The 22274-nt window shown below is 44.1% G+C and overlaps 1 protein-coding gene across 3 annotated transcripts in view; it reads right to left on the reverse strand.

The window, feature by feature from the left end:
• Positions 1-1612: 1612 nt before the first annotated feature.
• Gart (phosphoribosylglycinamide formyltransferase, phosphoribosylglycinamide synthetase, phosphoribosylaminoimidazole synthetase) overlaps positions 1613-22274 on the reverse strand; it is a 33887-nt gene continuing 13225 nt past the window's right edge. For all 3 annotated transcript variants that reach the window (XM_045149574.1, XM_004654446.2, XM_045149575.1), the window contains exons 8-22: positions 21852-21939; positions 20328-20413; positions 19990-20158; positions 16777-17008; positions 12134-12228; positions 11810-11919; positions 10833-11031; positions 9128-9379; positions 8609-8761; positions 7997-8203; positions 7038-7175; positions 3525-3655; positions 3109-3250; positions 2083-2198; positions 1613-1984 (exon numbers count right to left, since the gene is read on the reverse strand). In XM_045149574.1, the coding sequence (XP_045005509.1) occupies positions 1793-1984; positions 2083-2198; positions 3109-3250; positions 3525-3655; positions 7038-7175; positions 7997-8203; positions 8609-8761; positions 9128-9379; positions 10833-11031; positions 11810-11919; positions 12134-12228; positions 16777-17008; positions 19990-20158; positions 20328-20413; positions 21852-21939 (2310 nt within the window). In that variant the 3' untranslated portion in view covers positions 1613-1792. The remainder of the gene's footprint in view (positions 1985-2082; positions 2199-3108; positions 3251-3524; positions 3656-7037; positions 7176-7996; positions 8204-8608; positions 8762-9127; positions 9380-10832; positions 11032-11809; positions 11920-12133; positions 12229-16776; positions 17009-19989; positions 20159-20327; positions 20414-21851; positions 21940-22274) is intronic.

Below are 22274 nucleotides of genomic sequence, written 5' to 3' on the forward strand. Positions count from 1 at the left end.
CGGTCTAGCTGCACAATGCAGAAGAAATCATAATCTTCCAGAGCATGGTGCCAGAGGGCAGGGCAGGAGGCTGGCAGAAGGGCCCCACTGAGCTTTTGTATCTACACTCATTGCAAAAGTTAAAATTTTATAGGCGGGGCAGGGTGGTAGACACCTTTAATCCAGCACTTGGGAGGCAGAGGTAGGGGGATCGCTGAGAGTTTGAGGCCACCCTGGTACTACACAGTGAATTCCAGGTCAGCCTGAGCTACAGTGAGACCCTACCTCGGAAAACAAACAGAAAACAAAAAAGACGGTTTAAGTAGCCAGGTGTGGTGGCGCACGCCTTTGATCCCAGCACTAAGGAGGCAGAGAGGTAGGAGAATCATCACGAGTTCAAGGCCAGAGTGACACACTACCTCAAAAAAAAAAAAATTCTCCTAGAAATAAACATTCTTCTTTAAAACATCTATCTTACATATTTAGTTTTTCTTTCTTTTTTTGCTTTTCGAGGCAGGGTCTCTCTCACTCTAGCCCAGGGTGACCTGGATTTCACTATGTACAGTCTCAGGCTGACCTTGAACTCTCGGTGATCCTCCTACCTCTACCTCCCAAGTGCTGGGATTAAAGGCGTGCGTCACCACAACTGGCTTCATTCACTTTATTTTTGGTTTGTCAAGTTAGGGTCTCACTTTAGCTCAGGCTGACCTGGAATTCTCTAGTCTCAGGGTGGCCTCGAACTCATGGTGATCCTCCTACCTCTGCCTCCCTAGTGACTGATAGCCTCAGATCCTACCGTCTCTACCTCCTGAGTGCTGAGATTATAAGTGTGCCTGGCAATTTTTCTTGGGCTCTAAGGATCACACTCAAGTTGTTAGGCTTGCAAGGCAAACATCAAAACTCTTATACTTGAACCTAGGTTTAATTATACTCTTTAAAATCCTCTAGTGACTTACAGAAGCCTAAATGTGAAGCTAAAACCTTAGTATTCTAGACACTGTCAATAAGAGGAATATTTATCTAACAACACTTCAAAGCTCAAAGAACACTATCCCTCAGGAATGTGAGCTGCTAAGAAACTTCATGACAGGCAATTATGGTGAAGATAATTGGAGAAGTCTCAATTCAAATGGGTACAGAAATGCAACACAGAGAAGAAAAATTCACTTGACCCTGATTAGGAAGTTGAGCTACTTTTTACATGCAAGAAGCACACAGGAGCATGAATGAGGCCCAAACTCTAGTTCTATATCATTCCCCAACTGAAACATACACCCATTTAGTAGCCATAGCTTCAAAGCATGTACTGCAAGATTAGACAGCATGTATTATAAACATGGAGGTGACACTGGTAAGAAAGGCTCATGTTTTAGTATGTTCACCAGCTGTGAGTTAAAGGAATTCATGGGAGAGGACTTAGCCATACTAAGCTGTCTTCTGTTCAAATGAATCTGTTTTAGAGCAGCAAGGGCAAGTCTTTCTGTTGGCATAGGTTTTTTCTTTAAAATTTATTTTGTTTATTTATTTGAGAGCAACAGACAGAAAAAGAGGCAGACAGAGAGAAAATGGGCGCGCCAGGGGCTCTTGCCACTGCAAACAAACTCCAGATGTAAGAGCCCTCTTGTGCATCTGGCTTCTGTGGGTCCTGGGGAATCGAGCCTCAAACCAGGGTCCTTAGGCTTCACAGGCAAGCGCTTAACCACTAAGCCATCTCTCCAGTCCCTGGCATAGGTTTCTTATTGAGGAAGGAGGAGGAATGTATGGAAATAGCCACAGTTCTTTCAGAACTAATTCTGTTCCTCAATAAGAAGCTTCATTCCTCTTTGATCCAACGGGTCTTGCCATTTTCTCCAAGCTGAACAGTTCCACTGGCCACCAGCTCCAGGGATGCCGGGAATATTTTGTGCTCTGCTAGTTTGACTCGCTCAGACAAAGTCGCAACGGTGTCACCCCTCCTCACAGGAACAGCTTCTTGTAAGATGATCTGCCCGGCATCTACATCTTCCTGGAAAAGGAAGCAAAGGGTTGAATCTGCTTTCTAGCCAGTGCAATTAACATGTGAGCGCTAGCACTGCTGTTTTGGGAGAAAAAAACCACACTCACAGCCACGAAGTGCACGGTGCAGCCGGTGACCGTGACTCCAGCTTCCAGGACTTGCTCATGAGCATTTGAACCCTTAAATGATGGCAGCAAGGATGGGTGGATATTGAGCATTTTCCCTAGAAACCAAACAGACACACTGGTCAGAAACTTTAGATCCTGCTGATTCTGTTAAGGAAATATATGTTTTCCTGTGTAGAACCACAAGTCGACATATTTGGATTTCTGTTTTTGCCAAACATAGAAATGAAGCAATAGGAAACAAAGTGCTTGCCTAAGGAGGCCCCGACAACAGCAAGGGGCCTTCCTTACATAGTCATTGACAAGCTAGGGACTCTGCACAGGTGTCCAGAGAGAGGGAAGTTGGGGGTGGTAGTGGCAGAAGAACTCTTGAAGAAAATTCAGCTTGGGGCTGGAGAGATGGCTTAGTGGTTAAGGCATTTGCCTGCAAAGCCAAAGGATCATGGTTTGATTCCCTAGGATGCATGTAAGCCGGATGCACAAGGAGCGCATGTGTCTGGAGTTTGTCTGCAGTGGCTGGAGGCTCTGGTGTGCCCATTCTCTCTCTTCCTCTCTCTGCCTCTTTCTCTCTCCCTCTCTGATGATGATGATGATAATAATAATAATAATAATTCATTCATAGTATCTAGGAGCTTGACTTAATTGCAATGACACAGTTCTGTCTGTCTGTCACCGAAGGGGCTGTGCATTTCATATTACACAAGTGCTCCAACTGTATTCATCTTAGAAAACAAACTTTCAGCTGGGCGCGGCGGCACACGCCTTTAATCCCAGCACTTGGGAGGCAGAGTTGGGAGGATCACCATGAGTTCAAGGCTACCCTGAGACTACATGGGAATTCCAGGTCAACCTGAGCTACAGTGAGACACTTGAAGACAAAACAAAACAAAAACAAAAAACCCCAACTCTCTGGATACTAATTACTGGGGTTGTTTGGAGGAAAGCTGATCACTTGGAAGTCCATTTTCAGTTGATTTCCCAACATAATGGCAGATAATTTTTGCTTACCATTCCATTTTCTGACAAAGGGACCAGAGAGAATTCTCATGAATCCTGCAAGACAGACTAAGTCTGTAGAGTACTCTTCAAGGACTTTGTCAATTGCACTGTCAAATTCTTCACGACCTTTATATAATTTGTGATTAATTACCTATAATAGGAAAAGACTCAGTGAATTATCAGAAATAATCTGAAACTTTGCTTCCTGGGAAACGGACAGGGTGGAGTGGAAAGGAAAGCCCTCCATGCCTCCTGGGTAGCTGGCCTCTCGAGAGCGCACTGTGAGTACGTTCAGCCTGCAGGCCGGAAGTGCAGCTCGGTGGTACACCTGGGACCCTGCCTTAACCCCCCCACCCCGGTACTAAAGAAATAACCCCCCAAACCCAGCACGGCCCGTGGGGAAGCTCACTGGTGAAGAGTCTTACTCTGGTGGGAATGCCAGCTCTTTCTGCTTTCTCTAAGCCAGCCACCGCAGCTTTGTTGGAGATCACGATGACGATCTGCGCCGAGCTACTTGGATCCCTAGTGCTGTCTATGAGCGCTTGGAGGTTGGATCCTGAAAAGGCAGGAAAAAACAAGTTGAGCTCACACCTCCTCTTTTTCTCCTCCCCCAGGTAGGGTCATGCTCTAGCCTAAGCTGACCTGGAATTTACTCTGTAGTCTTAGGCCAGCCTTGCACTCACAGTGATCCTCCTAGGCCTGGTAAGCTCACTTTTTTTTTGTTTGTTTGAGGTAAGGTCTCATTCTAGCTCAGACTGACCTGGAATTCACTATCTAGTCTGGGGTGGTCTCAAACTCATGGTGATCCTCCTACCTCTGCCTCCTGAGTGTTGGGATTAAAGGCATTTGCCACTACGCCTGGCTAAGCTCACACTTTTTTGAGGTAGACTCTCACTCTGGTCCAGGCTGACATGGAATTAACTGTGTAGTCTCAGGGTGGCCTCAAACTCACAGTGATCCTCCCACCTCTGCCTCCCAAATGCTGGGATTAAAGGAGTGTGCCACCAAGCCTGGCTAACCTCACACTCTCACACTTTTTTCTTCTTCTATTTATTTATTTATTTATTTATTTGTTTTTAAACTTTTATTAGCATTTTCCATGGTTATAAAAAAATCCTGTGTTAATTCCCTCCCTTCTTCAAATTTTTATAAACAACTTCCATGATTATAAAAAGTATCCCATGGTAATACCCTCCCTTCCCCCCACGTTCCCCTTTGAAACTCTATTCTCCATCATATCCCCTCCCCATCTCAATCAGTCTCTCTCTTTTATTTTGATGTCATAAACTCACACTTTTTAAGAGATGCATATTATTTTGAATATGGAAAGATCAAATTTTCTGAATAAATGTCTTGGAAAAGACTGACAACATATGTTAAGCTATATTTTAAAAGATTTTACTTTTTAATTATTTATGAGAGAGAGTGGGGGGAGAGAATATGGGTATGCCAGGGCCTTTAGCCACTGCAAATGAACTCCAGATGCATGTGCCACCATGTGCATCTGGATTATGTGGGACCTGGGGAACCGAGCCTTGAACCGGGGTCCTTAGGCTTCACAGGCAAGCGCTTAACCGCTAAGCCATCTTTCCAGCCCCCTTCTTCAAATTTTTATAAACAACTTCCATGATTATAAAAAGTATCCCATGGTAATACCCTCCCTCCCCCCCACTTTCCCCTTTGAAACTCTATTCTCCATCATATCCCCTCCCCATCTCAATCAGTCTCTCTCTTTTATTTTGATGTCATAAACTCACTTTTTAAGAGATGCATATTATTTTGAATATTGAAAGATCAAATTTTCTGAATAAATGTCTTGGAAAAGACTGACAACATATGTTAAGCTATATTTTAAAAGGTTTTACTTTTTAATTATTTATGAGAGAGAGTGGGGGGAGAGAATATGGGTATGCCAGGGCCTTTAGCCACTGCAAATGAACTCCAGATGCATGTGCCACCATGTGCATCTGGATTATGTGGGACCTGGAGAATCAAACCCGGGTCCTTAGGCTTCGTAGGCCTAACTGCTAAGCCATCTCTCCAGCCCTGTTAATACTAGATTTTTGAATACCCCTGCTCTTGGGACAATAGTTTAACAACATGAGAAACAAATTCCTGGTTCTTGGATATAATTGCTCCTGCTTTGTAGTAGAAATACTATAACATGACATTATTATTATTATTATCAGAGAGGGGAGTGAGACAGAGAAAGAGACAGAGACAGGGAATCTGCGCACTAGGGCCTTCAGCCACTGCAATCGACCTCCAGACGTGTGCACCATTTTGTGTGCCTGGATTATGTGGATCCTGGAGAGTCCAACGTGAGTCCTTAGGCTTCACAGACAAGCACCTTAGCTGTTAAGCCATCTCTCCAGCCCTGTCTAACGTGACTTTAAAAAAAGTGATTGCTGGGCATGGTGGTACATGCCTTTAATCCCAGCATTTGGAAGGCAGAGGTAGGAGAATCGCTGTGAGTTCGAGGCTACCCTGAGACTACATAGTGAATTACGGTCACCCTGGGCTACTGTGAGACCCTACCTTGAAAAACCAACAAAAAGAAAAACAAATAAAAACCACTGAAACAGAGAGGGACCAGTTTGGAAAGAAGGGGGGGAGGGATTCAGTGGAGAGAGGATAGAGGAGATCAAAGAAAACAATGGGGAAAAAAGCATCAAAAGTTGGGCATGGTGGTTCATGCCTTCAGCCTCAGCACTGGGGAGGCTGAGGTAGGAGGATCACTGTGAGTTCTAAGCCAGCATGGACTAGAGTGAGATTCTCTCTCTCTAAAAAACAAAAGAAAAAACAACCAAGGCTGGAGAGATGGCTCAGCGGCTAAGGCACCTCCCTGTAATGCCTACCAACCTGGTTCCACTCCCCAGTACTCATGTAAAGCCAGATGCACAACATGACGCATGCATCTGGAACTTGTTTGTGCTGGCTAGAGGCTCTGGCACATCCATTCTCATTCTCTTCTTGCAACCCCCACCCCCCGCAAAAAAACAACAAAAAAAACCCCAACAACAATACCCCCCTCCATAAAGAACCTAGCTGGGCATGGTGGTGCACGCCTTTAATTCCAGCACTTGGGAGGCAGAGGTGAGGCCACTCTGAGACTACATAATGAAACCCATGAGCCTGAGGTCAGCCTGAGGTAGGACAAGACCCTACCTCAAAAAGAAAAAAAAAAAAAAAAAAAAAAAAAAAAAAAAAGCCAGGTGTGGTGGTGCACACCTTTAATCCTAGCACTTGGGAGGCAGAGGTAGGAGGATCGCTGTGAATTCAAGGCCACCGAGACTACGTAGGGAATTCCAGGTCAGCCTGGGCTAGAGTAAGACCCTACCTCGAAAAAGCAAACAAAAACACACACACACACAGGCTGAATAGATGGCTCAGCAGTTAAGCTGTTTGCCTGCAATATCTAAGCCAAAGGACCCAGGCTTGATTCCCCAGGACCCATGTAAGCCAGGTGCACAAGGTGGCACATGCATCTGTAGTTTGCAGGCCCTTGCATTCCCATCCTCTCACTCTCTTCATCTGTCTCTCAAATAAATAAACAAAATTCAAAAAATATATTTTTGGCATCCTTAGTCCTCCCACTTTTCTTATAAATTTAAGACAGTTCTCTTGGGCTGGGAAGATGGCTCTGTAGTTAAAGGTGTTTACCTGCAAAGCCTGTTGCTACCCATGTAAAAGTTTAGCAAGCATCTGGTGTTCATTTGCAGCAGCAAGAGGCCCTGGAGTGCCCTTCCCCCATAGCCAACTAAAAATAGTTTTTTGTTTAATATTTACTTGCATTTTACATTTCTTAATTTCCCTACCACACTCTGTTGAGTTTTCCTACTATTTGAGGTTTGTCTGTTTACTTACATTTTGGGGCATGGGAAAGTGGGGCACAGTGAGGCAGCGGAGAGCTCTATAGCGAAGAAGCCATGTCTCACCTGTTCCAGATATCAATACGGCCACTCTTGCCTTTTTTGGTTGGGGAGGAAAATGACTTTTCTGGAAGCCATTTGTCAACATGGGTCCATTTACTTGCATGGTTTCAAGCAGGTTCCTGACTTTCACTCGAGGTGAACCTTCATTTTCAAAATACCCATGAATAAGTAAAAAATAATTATGAAGAAGAAAATAGAAAACATTACAGTATTATATTTTATTTTAAAAGTAAGAGACTCAGGAATTAAAACACTAGGTTTGTACCACTTAGCATTTCTTGTTTACGAAAACTTCGGCGCCACCTCTAGAATAAGCATCAGCCTGCTGACGCATGCAGTGCGTACGGTACTCCCCGAGTTCTGCCTAGTCCTCACATCTTCCTAGTGACACCATTCAGGACAGTGTCAGGTCTTCCTGGCTTCAGGGAAAGGCATGTGGCCTAGCAAGGCTGTTCAAAGAGTTGATAACAGGATGCTGAGAGAGGATTTCTCATTGCAATGTGAATGAAAGGAAGTTGCATTTCCAATATTTGGAGAACCTCCTTCAGAATGAAGCAGTAGAGGCTAGAAAGGCAGACAGAGGCAAGCTCTCGTAACTCTGTTAGCTATCTGAGTAGGTTCTCTAATATTCTGTCACGTTCTATCACTTCTAACATGGTCCTGATTAATACACAGCACAGGTCAGGGTGCCCTCTCACTAACTCCTAAAGCAAGCCACAGGGTCCTGTCCATGTGAGATTACCCTGTGCAGGACAACTGTGCTTGTGTGAGTACTGCACAGAGGTGCCAGAGCCCCAAAGTGGAAATGGAGAGGCAGGTGCTGGCACCAGGGTAGGTGCCTCATATTGCCTCTGGGTGAAGACAGATGCCATAGCACTGGCTGGAGTAAAAGATGAAGAGAGCTTGTGAGGCGGTGCTCAAGTTAAAAAGATTATACACCCAGAAACAAATAAACAAATTACCTTCAGGACATGCAACCACATTGCCTATCACCCAGGCTTCTTCCTGGTGCTGCCGAATCTCATGCAGAACCCGCTCACTCTGGTCTTTTGATACCACCAGAACAGCTCCAACCCCACAGTTAAATGTCCTGGCCATCTCTTCTTCAGAGAGTTGTCCTTCTTGCTGTAGCCATGAGAAGATCCTGGGGATCCTCCAGGTCCGAGCATCTCAAAACGAGTAAGAAGAATACAAACATGAACAAAGATGACTCATAAGCAGACTCCGCTACTTTACACCCAGGAAAGCTACAAAGTGGCCTTTCGGACTTTTGTTTTGGTTTTTCGAAGTAGGGTCATACTCTAGCCAAGGCTGACTTGGAACTTTGTAGCTCCAGGCTGGCCTGTAACTCCCAGTGATCCTTCTCCCTCTGCCTCCCGAGTGCTGGGATTAAAGGTGTGCGCCACCAAGCCCGGCTAGGATTTCTTTCTTTTTTTCGGTTTTGGAGGTAGGGTCTCACTCTGGCCCAGGATGACCTGGAATTCACTATGTAGCCTCAGAGTGGCCTTGCACCACGGTGATCCTCCTGCCCCTACCTCCCCTTCAATAATAGAAGTTTCCTTTAGGAATCTTACCTAAGTCTACCCCAAACTTCGGAGGGAGGACTCTGGGAATGTTTTCTAGCAATCCTCCTCCAGTGATATGAGCAAATGCTTTGACATGCCCTGAGCGTATGACAGGTAAAAGTGAATGACTGTAGATTTTGGTTGGAGTTAGAAGCAAGTCCCCTATGAAATAGAGAGATAAGACAAAACTTAGCCTGCAAGTTCCAAACCAAAACATACCAGCAACTGCGGCAGGCAGCCGTCCCAACCACCACAGCACTTAACAGTTCTGAAATGGTGGTGCCTGTGACTTTGCATTCACATACCCGTTTATAATAACATCTGAGCAAGAAAACCAAAGGAAATGCAGCTCATTCCATTCTACCGTTAAGTCATGAGAGCTTATCTATGAAGTGACATTTTTTGTAAACAATATCCCATGGTAATGCCCTCCCTCCCCCCACTTTCCCCTTTGAAACTCCATTCTCCATCATATCCTCTTGCCCTCTGATGTGACATTTCTAAGCAGGAGAACAAAAGTGAGTTTACCTAAAGTCTGGTCACCACACCCATCAGGTGCTGGAGAGGAGTACTGGAGGGAAGACTTGGCCACAATTTTCCTCACAAGACTAAATCCATTGCTATGAAGACCAGACGATGCGATTCCAACAACAACGTCCCTTTCCGTGATGCTGTCCAGGTAAGGGAGGGTCTGACCGCGCTCCACGGCACCAACAGCAAAGCCAGTGAGGTCATACTCGCCAGGAGGGTACATGTCAGGCATTTCTGCTGTCTCCCCGCCTGGCAAGGTAAGCCAAGAGCAAAGACAGCACTCGACACCTGGAAATCTGCTTAGGGAATACTGATAGATGCATCTCTCGCACTCTCTCTTTTTGGTTTTCGAGGTAGGGTCTCATCTTAGCCCAGGCTGACCTGGAATTCACTATGTCGTTTCAGGGTGGCCTATCCTCCTACCTCTGCCCCCTGAGTGCTAAGATTAAAGGCATACGCCACCACGCCCGGCAGAAGCTACTCTTTTTTTTTTTTAAAATTTTATTTATTTATTTATTTGAGAGCGACAGACACAGAGAGAAAGACAGAGGGAGAGAGAGAATGGGTGCACCAGGGCTTCCAGCCTCTGCAAACGAACTCCAGACGCATGTGCCCCCTTGTGCATCTGGCTAACGTTGGACCTGGGGAACCGAGCCTCGAACGGGGGTCCTTAGGCTTCACAGGCAAGCGCTTAACCGCTAAGCCATCTCTCCAGCCCAGAAGCTACTCTTAACATGAACAATTAAACATGTGGCTATATCCTGAATTCTATTAGCTGCCTAACAGAACAGTCAACTAAAATGATTTCAAGGGACAGTAGTAATCTCTATGAAGGGTGTATGTTCTCTGAATATCACTAATCACATAGGATGAATGCTCAGTTAATAAGCACATCATTTCTACAGCAGTTTGGGTTCAGAAGTGCTTTCACACCTTTGTAATCACTGCATCCCAGGTAATAGTGAAGGCACAGAGAAGTAACTTAATGGGGACTGCCCCACCCACCCCACATGCCCTCGCCCTGCCTCAGGCTGAGGTAGCTCTGGCTGACCTTGAACTCAGTGATCTTCCCGCCCAAGCCTCCTGAGTGCTAGGATTAAAGGTATGTGCCACCAAGCCTGGCTTTTTCTTATTTTATTTTATTTTTTGAGGTACAGTCTTGCTACATAGCCCTGGCTGGCTTTAAACTCATGGCAACCCTTTTGCCTCATCCTGGGACTGTAGGCTTGTGCCACTGCAGTCAGTTTAAAATGGTAATATTAGCCAGCTGTAGTGGCTCACGCCTTTAATCCCAGCACTCAGGAGGCAGAGGTAAGAGGATCACCACAGAGTTCGTGGCCACCCTGAGACTACATAGTGAATTCCAGGTCAGCCTGGAGACCCTTCCTCAAAACAACAAAATAAACAAAAAACCCAAACCAAACCAAAACAACTAAGCCTGTCTGTTGAGCCTGTGGAGAAAGATAGACAGAAAAAAGTGTGCAAAGATGGGGGAGAAAGATAAGCCTGCCTGACAGTTTAGGAGATAAACCCTGGGGAGGCAGGTATTTGGGGAAACAGTCTTAAAATTAACTCAGATGGTTCACTGCCCCGTCCTGTGATGTAAAGTCTTACCCATTAGCTCTATTGCACCACTGTACTGACTTTATGTACAAGCCCAGCAGTCTAGTAGAGGAGTCGTGGTTAAAATGGATGGTCATACCAAGGAGAGCGCATCTAGCTTGTCCACAAGCTCTAGCCACTCCAGCAATGACAGCTTCAGTCGTACTGAGGTCAAGTTTTCCACAGGAAAAGCAATCAAGGAAGAAGAGGGGCTCTGCTCCTTGTGCCAGAATGTCATTTACACACATTGCAACCAAGTCTTGACCAATGGTATCATGCTTATTGCACTGCTGGGCAATCTATAGGACAATACAAATATTCACAGCACAGAGTAAGCTCCATGTATGTATATACATACATACATACATACATATATACATACATACATATATATATATTTTTTTCTCAAGACAGGGATTCACTCTAGCCTAGGTTGACTTGGAACTCACTCTGTAGTCCCAGGCTGGCCTCAAGCTCATAGTGATCCTCCTAGTCTGACTCCCAAGTGCTGGGATTAAAGGTGTGTGCCACCATGCCCAGCTGAAGTTTCATATTTTATCTTGTTGTTTTATCTGTGGAGGCTAACACACACCACTGACTTTGGCTAGCTGCTCCTAACACCACCTCAAGAGAAAAGAATACTCAATTCCAGGGCTGGAAAGGTGGTTCAGCAGTTAAGGTGTTTGCCTGCAAAGCCTAATAACTGGGTTCAATTCCCCAGTACCCATGTAAAGCCAGATGCACAAAGTGGCGCATACATCTGGAGTTTGTTTGCTGTGGCTAGAGGCCCTGGCATGTCCATTCTCTTTTTCTCAACTTGCAATTAGTTAATTAAAAAAAAAGAATACTAAATTCCAATAAGCAATTTGGTCCCAAATTATCCATTTTTATTCCCCAAAACATCCTTCCAACCAAATGTGGCTTCAACAAGACTGTTAGAAATATGCAGATATTTCATACACAAGATCAAAACTTACAGTTATTTGCTATTGCTATTATTAGCTCATGTCTAGAGGGCAATATTTAATAACAGTAAATTCTCCTTCAAGGCCTTTATTCACAACAGTGTCTGATTACCTTCAGTTTAGTCCCAACACCATCTGTTCCAGAGGCCAGAAGAGGATCTTTGAAACCAGCTGCTTTGAGATCAAAGAGTCCAGCAAAACCTCCAAGATCAACATCACAGCCTGTTGGAAAAAGCTGATTACTTGTCACAGTTTAACAAACATTCCTACTATTTATTTCCAAGAATGGGAGAGAGTACCATGTGCACACAGGATCAAGACAGAAGGCAGAAGACTAGGGTTTGGCTTATGCAGGGATTTAGAATTTGGCATTATTTGGAAAATCAATCACCAAGTTTGTCAAAATTAACTAGTAAAGTCTAAGATCCTAACTTACCTGGTCTGGAGGTGGCTTTTGCTAATGGTTGAATTTTCTTAACCAGCAAATTTCCAGCTGCAATGTCTACTCCAGAATCTTTATAAGTCAGGCCCCTATGGAAATGAAAATAACCACCAAAACATTGTCTTAATGCCAGGGAAAAGTATTATTATTATTATTTTGGTTTTTCGAGGTGGGTTTCACTTTAGCCCAGGTTGACCTGGAATTCACTATGGAGTCTCAGGGTGGCCTCAAACTCATGGCGATCCTCCTACCTCTGCCTCCCCAGTGCTGGAATTAAAGGTGTGCACCACCATACCCAGCAAAAGTATTATTGTTATTTTGTTTTTCAAGGTAGTATCTTGCTCTAGCCCAGGCTGATTTGGAATTCCCTCAGTCTGGCTTCCAATACAGTGATACCTCTACTTCTGCCTCCCCAGTTCTGGGATTAAAATGTGGGTTGCCATGCCCAGCTAGGGAAAATTATTATTTTGGCTTTTTTGAGGTAGGGTCTCACTCTAGCACAGGCTGACCTGGCACTCACTATGTAGTCCCATGCTGGCCTTGAACTCATGGTGATTCCCTCTACCTCTGTGTCCCAAGTGCTGGGATTAAAGGCGTGTGCCACCATGCCTGGAAAATTATTTTAGTCTTTTTTTTTTTCTTTCTTTCTGTGTGTGTGTTTGCAGGCCAGAGGACAACTCTGGATGTTGTTCCTCAGGAATACCATTCACTTCTTTGAGTTTTTAAGTGGTCTCTCATTGGTCTGGAGCTTGCCAATTAAGCTAGATTGGCCGACCAGTGAGCACTAGAGATCTTCCTGTTTGAGCCTTCCCCAAACTGGGGTTACAACTTCACGTCACCCCGCCTAGAAAGGTGGATTCTAGGGATCAAACACAGGTCCTTATGCTTGCAGGGGAAACACTTTTTTTGATTATTTTCCCAGCCCTTTAAAATTAATATTTAAAGCTGGGCACCTCATGTGACTTTCACATTCCATAAGGTGCTAAAACAAAAAATAAATAGATAAATAAAGCCAATGCCTGTACCCCATCTGTACTGATTCTGACTTAACTGTCCTGGTGCCGGCCCTGGGGATTGAAATGAGCTTGAACAGCCTTCCCAGTTGATTTGATTGCACCATCTCTGCTGAGAGCCACTATTTTATTCTTTTTTTTTTTTTTTTTTTGGTTTTTCGAGGTAGGGTCTCACTCTAGTTCAGGCTGACCTGGAATTCACTATGTAGTCTCAGGGTGGCCTTGAACTCATGGTGATCCTCATACCTCTGCCTCCCAAGTGCTGGGATTAAAGGCGTGCACCACCATGCCTGGCTATTTTTATTTTATTTTTGTTTTGTGAGGTCGAGGTCGGGTCTCACTTTAGTCCAGGCTGACCTGGAACTCATTATGTAGTCTCAGGGTGGCCTTGAGCTCGATCCTCCTACCTCTGCCTCCCAAGTGCTAGTATTAAAGGTGTGAGCCACCAAGCCCAGCTCTCTTTTAGTTATTTTACATGGGATAGTGAGAGCAAGAGAGGGAGGATTGGCTGGCCAGGGCCACCAGCCACTATAATTGAAGTCCAGATGCACGCACCATTTTGTGTGCCTGGCTTATGTGGGATCTGAAAAGTTGAACATGGGTCCTTAGGCTTTGTAAGCAAGCACTTTAGCCACTAAAGCCATCTCTCCAGCCCAAATATTTTATTTTTATTTATTTGCAGGAGAGTGAGTGAGTGAGCACATGAATTATCTTGTGCATCTGGACATATCTCCAGCTCAAATATTCATAATTTTGTGTAACTAGCAACACAATCCATTTTTCTGCTTGTAAAATGGAAACTATCCATTAAACAGTAACTCCCTATTCTTGACTCTACCACCTGGAAACTTCCACTTGACTTGTTTTTGAGAAAGGTTCTTGCTTATAGTGGCCTAAATTTGTAAATTGTGTAAACTCAGCCTCCTTATGCTAATATTACTGACAAATTCCACCATGCCCGGCTTCCACTCTACCTTTTATCTGTTTGAGGTTTTTTTTTTTTTTTGTTATTTTTTTAGGTAGGGTCTTACTTTAGCCCAGGCTAACCTGGAACTCACTCAGTCACCCAGACTGGCTGCAAACTCATGGCAATTCTCCTACCTATCTCCTGAGTGCTGACATTCTACTTTCAATAACCTTTCTGCTCAGGGTGATATCAGGCTGGGGGAGAATGGAGTTCCACAATCAAGTCTAAACAATCTGAGTTCTCCTTCCCCACCCTGCTACCCCCAGGGTCTCACTCTAGTCCAGGCTGACCTGGAATTCAGTATGTAGTCTCAGGGTGGCCTCAAACTCAGGGAGATCCTCCTACCTCTGCCTCCCGAACTCATGGAGATCTTCCTATCTCTACCTCCTGAGTGCTGGGATTAAAGGCATTCACCACCATGCCTTTAATATTCATTCATTCATTCTTTTTTTTTTGTTTTCTGAGGTAGGGTCTCACTCTGGCCCAGGATGACCTGGAACTCACTATGTAGTCTCAGGGTGGCCTCGAACTCACAGTGATCCACCTACCTTTGCCTCCCCAGTGCTGGGATTAAAGGTGTACGCCACCACGCCCGGCAAGCCAGGTAAGATTCAGTGGAACATTTTTAGAAGTCAAGTTTGTGAATGGCATTGTGAATTAGTTTGTGAATGGCATTGTGAATTAGTAGTCTTGCCTAGCAAAAATGAAAATCCGGGTTACCAATATGCAGTGACAAATGAAGACATGTGGCTTTAATAAGAACAAGGAGCTAGGGTACAACTGTGATCAAAAGCACTGGCAATTAACTCAAAGCTGGTAGGCTGGGATTACTCTCTTGAACAGGAAACAAAGTCCTGTGGTCCAAAATATTCCTCAGGTACCATCTGACATGGTAGATCTCATATTGTCCTATCTTTAACTTAGGGAACTCAAACTAGAATTAAAACTGCAGACAGGCAGAGAACGAGAGAGAGAAAATATAGAGAGAGAGGGAAGAGGGAGGCTGAAGAGAGGCTCGGTGGTTAAATTGCTTGCCTGCAAAGCTGAAAGACCCAGGTTCAGTTTCTTAGTACCCATGTAAAACCAGATGTGTTTGTAGTGGCTAAAAGCCCAGGCATGCATGTCATTCTTGCTAGCATCCCCATCCTTGGAAATAAATCATAAAAAAAAATTATTAAAAAACATGCCAGGCATGGTGGCACATGCTTTTAATCCCATTTGGGAGGCTGACGGAGGAGGATCGCCACGACTTCAAGGCTACCCTGGGACTATGTAGTGAATTCCAGGTCAGTTTGGGCTAGCGTAAAACACTACCTAGAAAAACCAAAAACCAAAACAAACAAACAAACAAAAAAACCCCAAAACAAAAATCTAGCAGCAGCAATAACAAAAAACAAAAACCGGGGCCGAGGAGATGGCTCAGCAGTTATAGGTGCTTGCTTACAAAGCCTGCCAGCCTGGGTTCAATTCCCCAGTAGCCAAGTAAAGCCAGATACCCAAAGTGACACATGCATCTGAAGTTCATTTGCAGTGGCAAGAGGCTTGGCATTCCCATTCTCTCTCTGCTTGCAAATAAATAAATAAATAAATAAATAAAGATTGCAATCCTTTAACATAGGTCATTTCCATGGAATCTAATCATTTTAAAATGAAAAAATAGTTTTAATTCTATTCTAAAAAAAATCCCAGTGTAACAAATTTGTCTCTTGCTATAATAGTAAGAAACTTGAAGTTATTTTATAAAATGTCTTCATCATTCATAGAAGAACTCAATATTATGTGACATTCTTAAGAAATCAAAACACTCAAGTAGCAACCAATAGTTTATTGATTTTATAAGGAAATAGTTGTCCATGTTGTGAATCAAAAATAGAGTTAAAAATACATTTCAGCAATAGTGTAACACAATAATCAAATTAAACCAGAGTTGGCCCACCAATATTCTTTCCTTGAATTCTTTGACAAAATGAACAGGCACTATAATTGATCACAAAGTATAGTATTTAACTACTTAACTTCAGTGATAAAAATCCTTATCACTGAGATCTTGCTAAACTTTTCTAAGATAGCAGTTTAATTATATACACATGATGTGTAGGTCAGAAAGCAGCCTCTAGTATTCCTCAGGGATGTCATCTACCTTTTTTGAGACAGGGCCTCTCATTGGCCTGAAGTTCACAATCAGGCTAGACAGGCTGCCATTAAGGCCCAGGGATCCTCTTGTCTCTGCCTTCCCAGCAGTAGGATTATAAGCGACAAAACTCAGGTCCTTATGCTTACAAAGCAAGCACTTTTCCAAGTAAGGCATCTCCCTTGTCCCTATAAACAGTTTTAACTTAAGCTGGGCGTGGTGGCACACGCCTTTAATCCCAGCACTTGGGAGGCAGAGGTAGGAGGATTGTCGTGAGTTCGAGGCCACCCTGAGACTCCATAGTGAATTCCAGGTCAGCCTGGGCTACAGTGAGACCCTACCTCGAAAATCAAAAAAAAAAAAAAAAAAAAAAAACTAACTCAAACAAAGCTGACACCAGATCAGATCAGTCCCACAGGGAGGAAAGAATAGAGAATGATTTAGCATGGGGTAACAGATTTTCCTTCATAGCCACTTAGGTCAGAGCTAAAACTCTGCTTCCTGACACCCTGAGGGGAAACGTTACCTGGGCTGCTGCAGGAAAGCTACAGCACGGAAACCGATGTCCTTCCTGAACACTGCTCCCTCGAACCTGACAGCAGCGAGTCCTTTCCTGGCTTCTTCAAGAGCTGACATGAGATTTTCCCGGACAGCAGTTACTGTAAGGACTCTACCCCCGCTGGTAACCACTTTGCCATCTTTAAGGGCAGTGCCTGCATGGAATACCTCTAGGCCTAAAGCTTGAGCTTCGGGAAACCCTGGAAGACAGCAGATTTGAAAACAATTAGGAAATAATGTGCTTCAAACTGTCATTTATGATTTCCACATTAAAACCAAAGTGGAGCACATGTCTGGCACTCACTTGTAATGACAGGAGGTCTTGGCATGCCACCCCTGCCAACACAAATAATTTTGGGAAAAAGAAAAAGTTCCTCTCATGCAGGGCATGGTGGTGTACACTCGAGTTGGAGGCCACCCTAGGAATAGAGTTCCAGGTCAGCCTGAACTAGAGTGAGATCCTACCTCAAAAACAAACAAACAAAACCCAAAAAAATAACAAAAAAACTCCTATGAGGCAAGAAGGTAAATCTCACTTTTTTTTCTCTTTGTTTTTTTTGAGGTAGGGTCTCATTCTGGCCCAGGCTGACCTAGAATTTACTACGTAGTAATAGGGTGGCCTTGAACTCACAGCAATCCTCATACCTCTGCCTCCCAAGTGCTGGGATTAAAGGCTTAAAGGAGTGCACCACTTCACCCAGCTTGCTTTTTGAGGTGGTGTCTCACTCTAGCCCGGGCTGACCTGGAATTCATAACGTAGTCTCAGGGTGGCCTTGAACTCACAGCAATCCTCCTACCTCTGCCTCCCGAGAGCTGGGATTAAATGAGTGGGCTACCACATTTTGCTATTCCCATTTTTTTAATTAATTTTTTTTGTTTATTTTTACTTATTTATTTGAGAGTGACACAGAGAGAGAGAGAGAGAGAGAGAGAGAGAGAGAGAGAGAGGGGGGGGGGGAAAGAGGCAGATAGCTAGCTAGAGAAAGAGGGAAAGAGAGAGAGAGAGGGAGTATGGGTACGCCAGGGCCTCCAGCCACTACAAACAAATTCTAGACAAATGTGCCCCCTTATGCATTTGACTAACGTGGGTACTGGGGAATTGAGCCTCGAACCGGGGTCTTTAGGCTTCACAGGCAAGTGCTTAACCGCTAAGCCATCTCTCCCAACCCTAATCCCATTTTTTAAAAAGTATTTTTCAAAATTTTATTTGCCTGTGTGTATTGGTCTGCTAGGGTCTTTTGCTGTTGCAAATGAAAGCCAGATGCATGCTCCATCTTGGGGCCTGATGCTGGGGAACTGAATTTGGGCCTGCAGGCTTGTTAACAAATGCCTTTAACCACTGATACATCTCCCCAGCCCAGGTAAATCTCATTCTATTTACTTATTTAAAAAATATTTCATGGGCTGGAGAGATGGCTTCATGGTTAAGCACTTGCCTGTGAAGCCTAAGGACCCTGGTTTGAGGCTCGATTCCCCAGGACCCACTTAAGCCAGATGCACAAGGTGGTGCATGCATGTGGAGTTTGTTTGCAGTGGCTGGAGGCCCTAATGTGTCCATTCTCTCTCTCTCTCTGCCTCTTTCTCTTTCTGTCTATTGCTCTCAAATAAATAAAAATAAACAAAAAAAATATTTTTACATATTCATTTGAAAGTATTTGAGAAGAAAAGGACTACTGGTTCAATTTTTTCTCTTTGTCCTTGTTTACTTAACAAATTTCTAAGTGTTCAGTCACTATAATAGGAATCTATACAGTAATAGATTATCTACTGTCTTATTTTCTGGGCAAGAGAATAAATTCAGTGCTTGAATCAAACACAGGACTGGGTAATAGTAGAGGCTAAACTAGAGCTTGTGAGGGGTTTCACAGAGTTCTTTAAGCTTGTAGCACTGGAACATTTTGGCACTTTTCTTTTTGAGACAGGTTCTCAGGATACCCTTATACTTGCAATATAGCTGAGGATGCCCTTGATCTTCCAGTCTCTACCTCCTCAGTATCTGAACTGCAGGTGCATAGGGCCATGGTTTTATGTGGTACTGGGGACTGAGCCCAAGGCTTCCTGCAGCTCAGCAAACAATTTATCATTTGTATGTGTTTTGGCCTTTTAAACACGGACTTAACTTTAATAATCAGATACGACACCTTCTTGTAAGAGAAGAGAAAACTATACTGTTCAAATTGTTTCAATTCTGCATCTAAATGACTTTTAGGTACACTGTAAACGAAGGGGTCAAACTACACAACGTTGTATCTATGATCATTCAGAACCCACTATTGATGTGGATTACGGTAATGGTCCTGACTCACAGTCCCATGCTGTGTGACATGGTCCTCTGAGAAAAATGACTGTCCATCATCTTTATGAGAAGGAGCTGTGACTGACTACACATGAGACACTTGAGATTGGGACTGCTGATAGTCGGCCACAGGAGGGGGTGGGTGAGATCTCTGTTGCTCCAAGCTGTATGCAACAAGTCTTTTTTTCCAAGGTGAGCCTCCAACCTCTGCCTCCCAAGTGCTGGGATGAAAGGCGTGTGCCACCACTCCTGGTGGCTTTATGCAATGAAAGCCTTATGGTCTCAGGAGGAGACAGAGTTGGCTTGCCAGGGTGAACTGTGATGGAATTAGACTTTAGCCTGTTGGACCAGAGCGAGTGCTTGTTGGTTTCTCCTCAGAAGAGTCTGCACATCCCCACTATCATCCCATCTCTGGGAATTGAAGGCAGCTATGCTCACCACTATGCCACCGACGCCCGGCCTGTCTGTGAGAGTTATAAATAAACTGCACTGGGGCTCACTCTCGAAACTGGCTTACTTGACTTGCATTTCCTGGTTCAGGAAAGGAAATGGAAGTTCTCCAAATGCACCAAGTTAGGACATACATATCACATGTAATGTGGCTAAAGAGATGGTTAAAGTGCTTGCCTGCAAAGCCTAATGACCTGGGTTCAACTCCCCAGTCTCCATGTAAAGCCAGATGCAGTGTGACTAGAGGTCCTGATGCACCCATTCTCATTCTCTCTCCTTGCAAACAAACACACACCATAATGTGGTTAAAAACCTCCAAAAGGTCTGATGGCATCAAACCTTAACAGGGTTAGGAATAGGCATTAGCATGGGGGAGGTCTGCTGTGGCACCAGTGGCTTGTCACTGTGTAATCCAACCGCTCATCCCCTGCTCACCTGTTATCTCCACACCCTTGGTGTAGGCTCCAGGATAACCTTTACTTGCCATGACGACAGTTACAGCAGAGCGGTTTTCTTGCCAAACAGGCAGCGATGTGCTCAGCAGGCCATCTAAGGTGGCCTGAATTACTTCGTAGAGATCACTTTTAAGAAGTGGGAGGATTACCTAGGAAAACAACATGGCAGGTGAAGTTTAGTTTACAACACATTTTCTTCACTAGGGTACTAGAAGAATGTGCATGTGTTTTTCAATGGTAGCTATTTCAAGGCTGCTAAACCCCAAGATCAAAACAATGCAGTCTTTTATTTTATCATCATTAACTACTGTTACTCACTTGGCATTCTGGATCACCAAAACGGCAGTTAAACTCTAGAACTTTTGGGCCATCTTTGGTCAGCATTATACCAGCATAGAGAATTCCTTTATTTAAAAAAATAAATAAATAAATAAAGCAGTGAAAAAGAAACCTGTAATAGTAACATTATGTTTACAAAATCTAGTATATAAACTTTATTTATTTTTGGTTTTTTTGAGGTAGGGTCTCACTCTAGCTCAGGCTGACCTGGAATTCTGTATGTAGTCTCAGGGTGGCCTTGAACTCATGGTGATCCTCCTACCTCTGCCTCCCGAGTGCTAGGATTAAAGGTGTGCGCCACCACGTCTGGCCCTTTTGTTTTTTGAAAGAGAGTTCATGTAGGCCAGACTGACCTCAAGCTCACTGTGTAGCTGAGAATAGCCTTGACCTCTGACCCTTGCCTCCATCTCTCAAGCACCGGGATTACAGGGGTGCGCTTCATCCTGGTTTATGGGTTTACATGGTTCTGTGGATCAAACTCAGGGCTTTGTGCACATGAGGAAAGCCCTCTTCCAAGTGAGCTACATCCCAGGATTCGAATATAAACTTCTAATATTCAATGTTTTAGAACAGTCATAAACATTACAATATTATGATTAAAATGTGTAGGAAACAAAAGAAAGGAACGGTTGGGCATGGTTGTGCATGCCTTTAATCCCAGCACTTGGGGGACAGAGGCAGGACCACTGTGAGTTCAAGGCCAGTCTGGGCTAGAGTGGGACTGTACCTTAGAAAACCAGAGAGCGAAAATGTATGTTTTGGGCTTGAGATTTGGCTCAGCATTTAAGTGCTTGCCTGCAAAGCCTAATTACTTGGGTTTGATTCTCCATTACCCAGGTAAAGCCAGATGCATAAAGTGGCACATGCATCTGGAGTTTGTAGCTGATGAAAGCTCTGGTGGGCCCATTTTCTCTCTCTGCTTGCAAATAAGTAAGGGCTTTTTTTTTTTTTTTTTTTTTTTTTTTTTTTTTGAGGTACTCTAGCTCAGGCTGACCTGGAATTCACTATGTAGTCTCAGGATGGCCTTGAACTCATGGCATTCCTCCTACTTCTGCCTCTCGAGTGCTGGGATTAAAGGCATGTGCCACCACACCCGGCTATAAATAAATATTTTTAAAAATTGTATGTTTTGCCAGGTATGGTGGTACATGCCTCTAATCCTAGCACTCAAGAGGCAGAGGTAGGAGGATCGCCATGAGTTCACCACCCTGAAACTACATAATGAATTCCAGGTCAGCCTGGGCTACAGCGAGATCCTACCTTGGGAAAAAAAGTTTTAAAAAACATTTTATTTATTTATTTATGAGAGAGACAGAGAGAATGGGCGTGCCAGGGCCACCAGCCACTGCAAACAAACTCCAGACACATATGCACCCTTGTGCATCTGGCTTATGTGGGCCCTGGGGAATTGAACCAGGGTCCTTAGGCTTCACAGGCAAACACCTTAACTGCTAAACCAAAAGTGTAGTCACTCTATTAAAGATGTCCATGCAGCATGCTTACCTGTGTATGGAGTACCTTCCTGTTGCATGCCATCGACTGTCCTCTGAAGAATAGCATTTTTAATTTTTAATAATAAATCCTTTGGGACCTGTGGAACATTCAGAAACATCTAAATGTAATTGTATTAATAAAATCTCAAGTATCAGGTAAGACAATGAAAGAGATGAGAAGAACTATTATTTATTAGAGTTTTTTTTGAGGCAGGGTCTCACTCTAGCACAGGCTGACCTGGGACTCACTCTATAGTCCCAGGGTATCCTTAAACCCAGTGATTTTCCTATCTCTGCCTCCTGAGTGCTGGGATTAAATGTGGACACCACAACACCCAGCACATTTTTGGGAAGCAGGGGGCTTGTTCTAGACCAAGCTGCCCTGGCATTCACTCTGTATCCCAGGTTGGCCTTAAACTTACGTCAAATTTCC

The sequence above is a fragment of the Jaculus jaculus genome, chromosome 5 (genome assembly GCF_020740685.1).
Source record: "Jaculus jaculus isolate mJacJac1 chromosome 5, mJacJac1.mat.Y.cur, whole genome shotgun sequence".
Classification (NCBI taxonomy): domain Eukaryota; kingdom Metazoa; phylum Chordata; class Mammalia; order Rodentia; family Dipodidae; genus Jaculus; species Jaculus jaculus.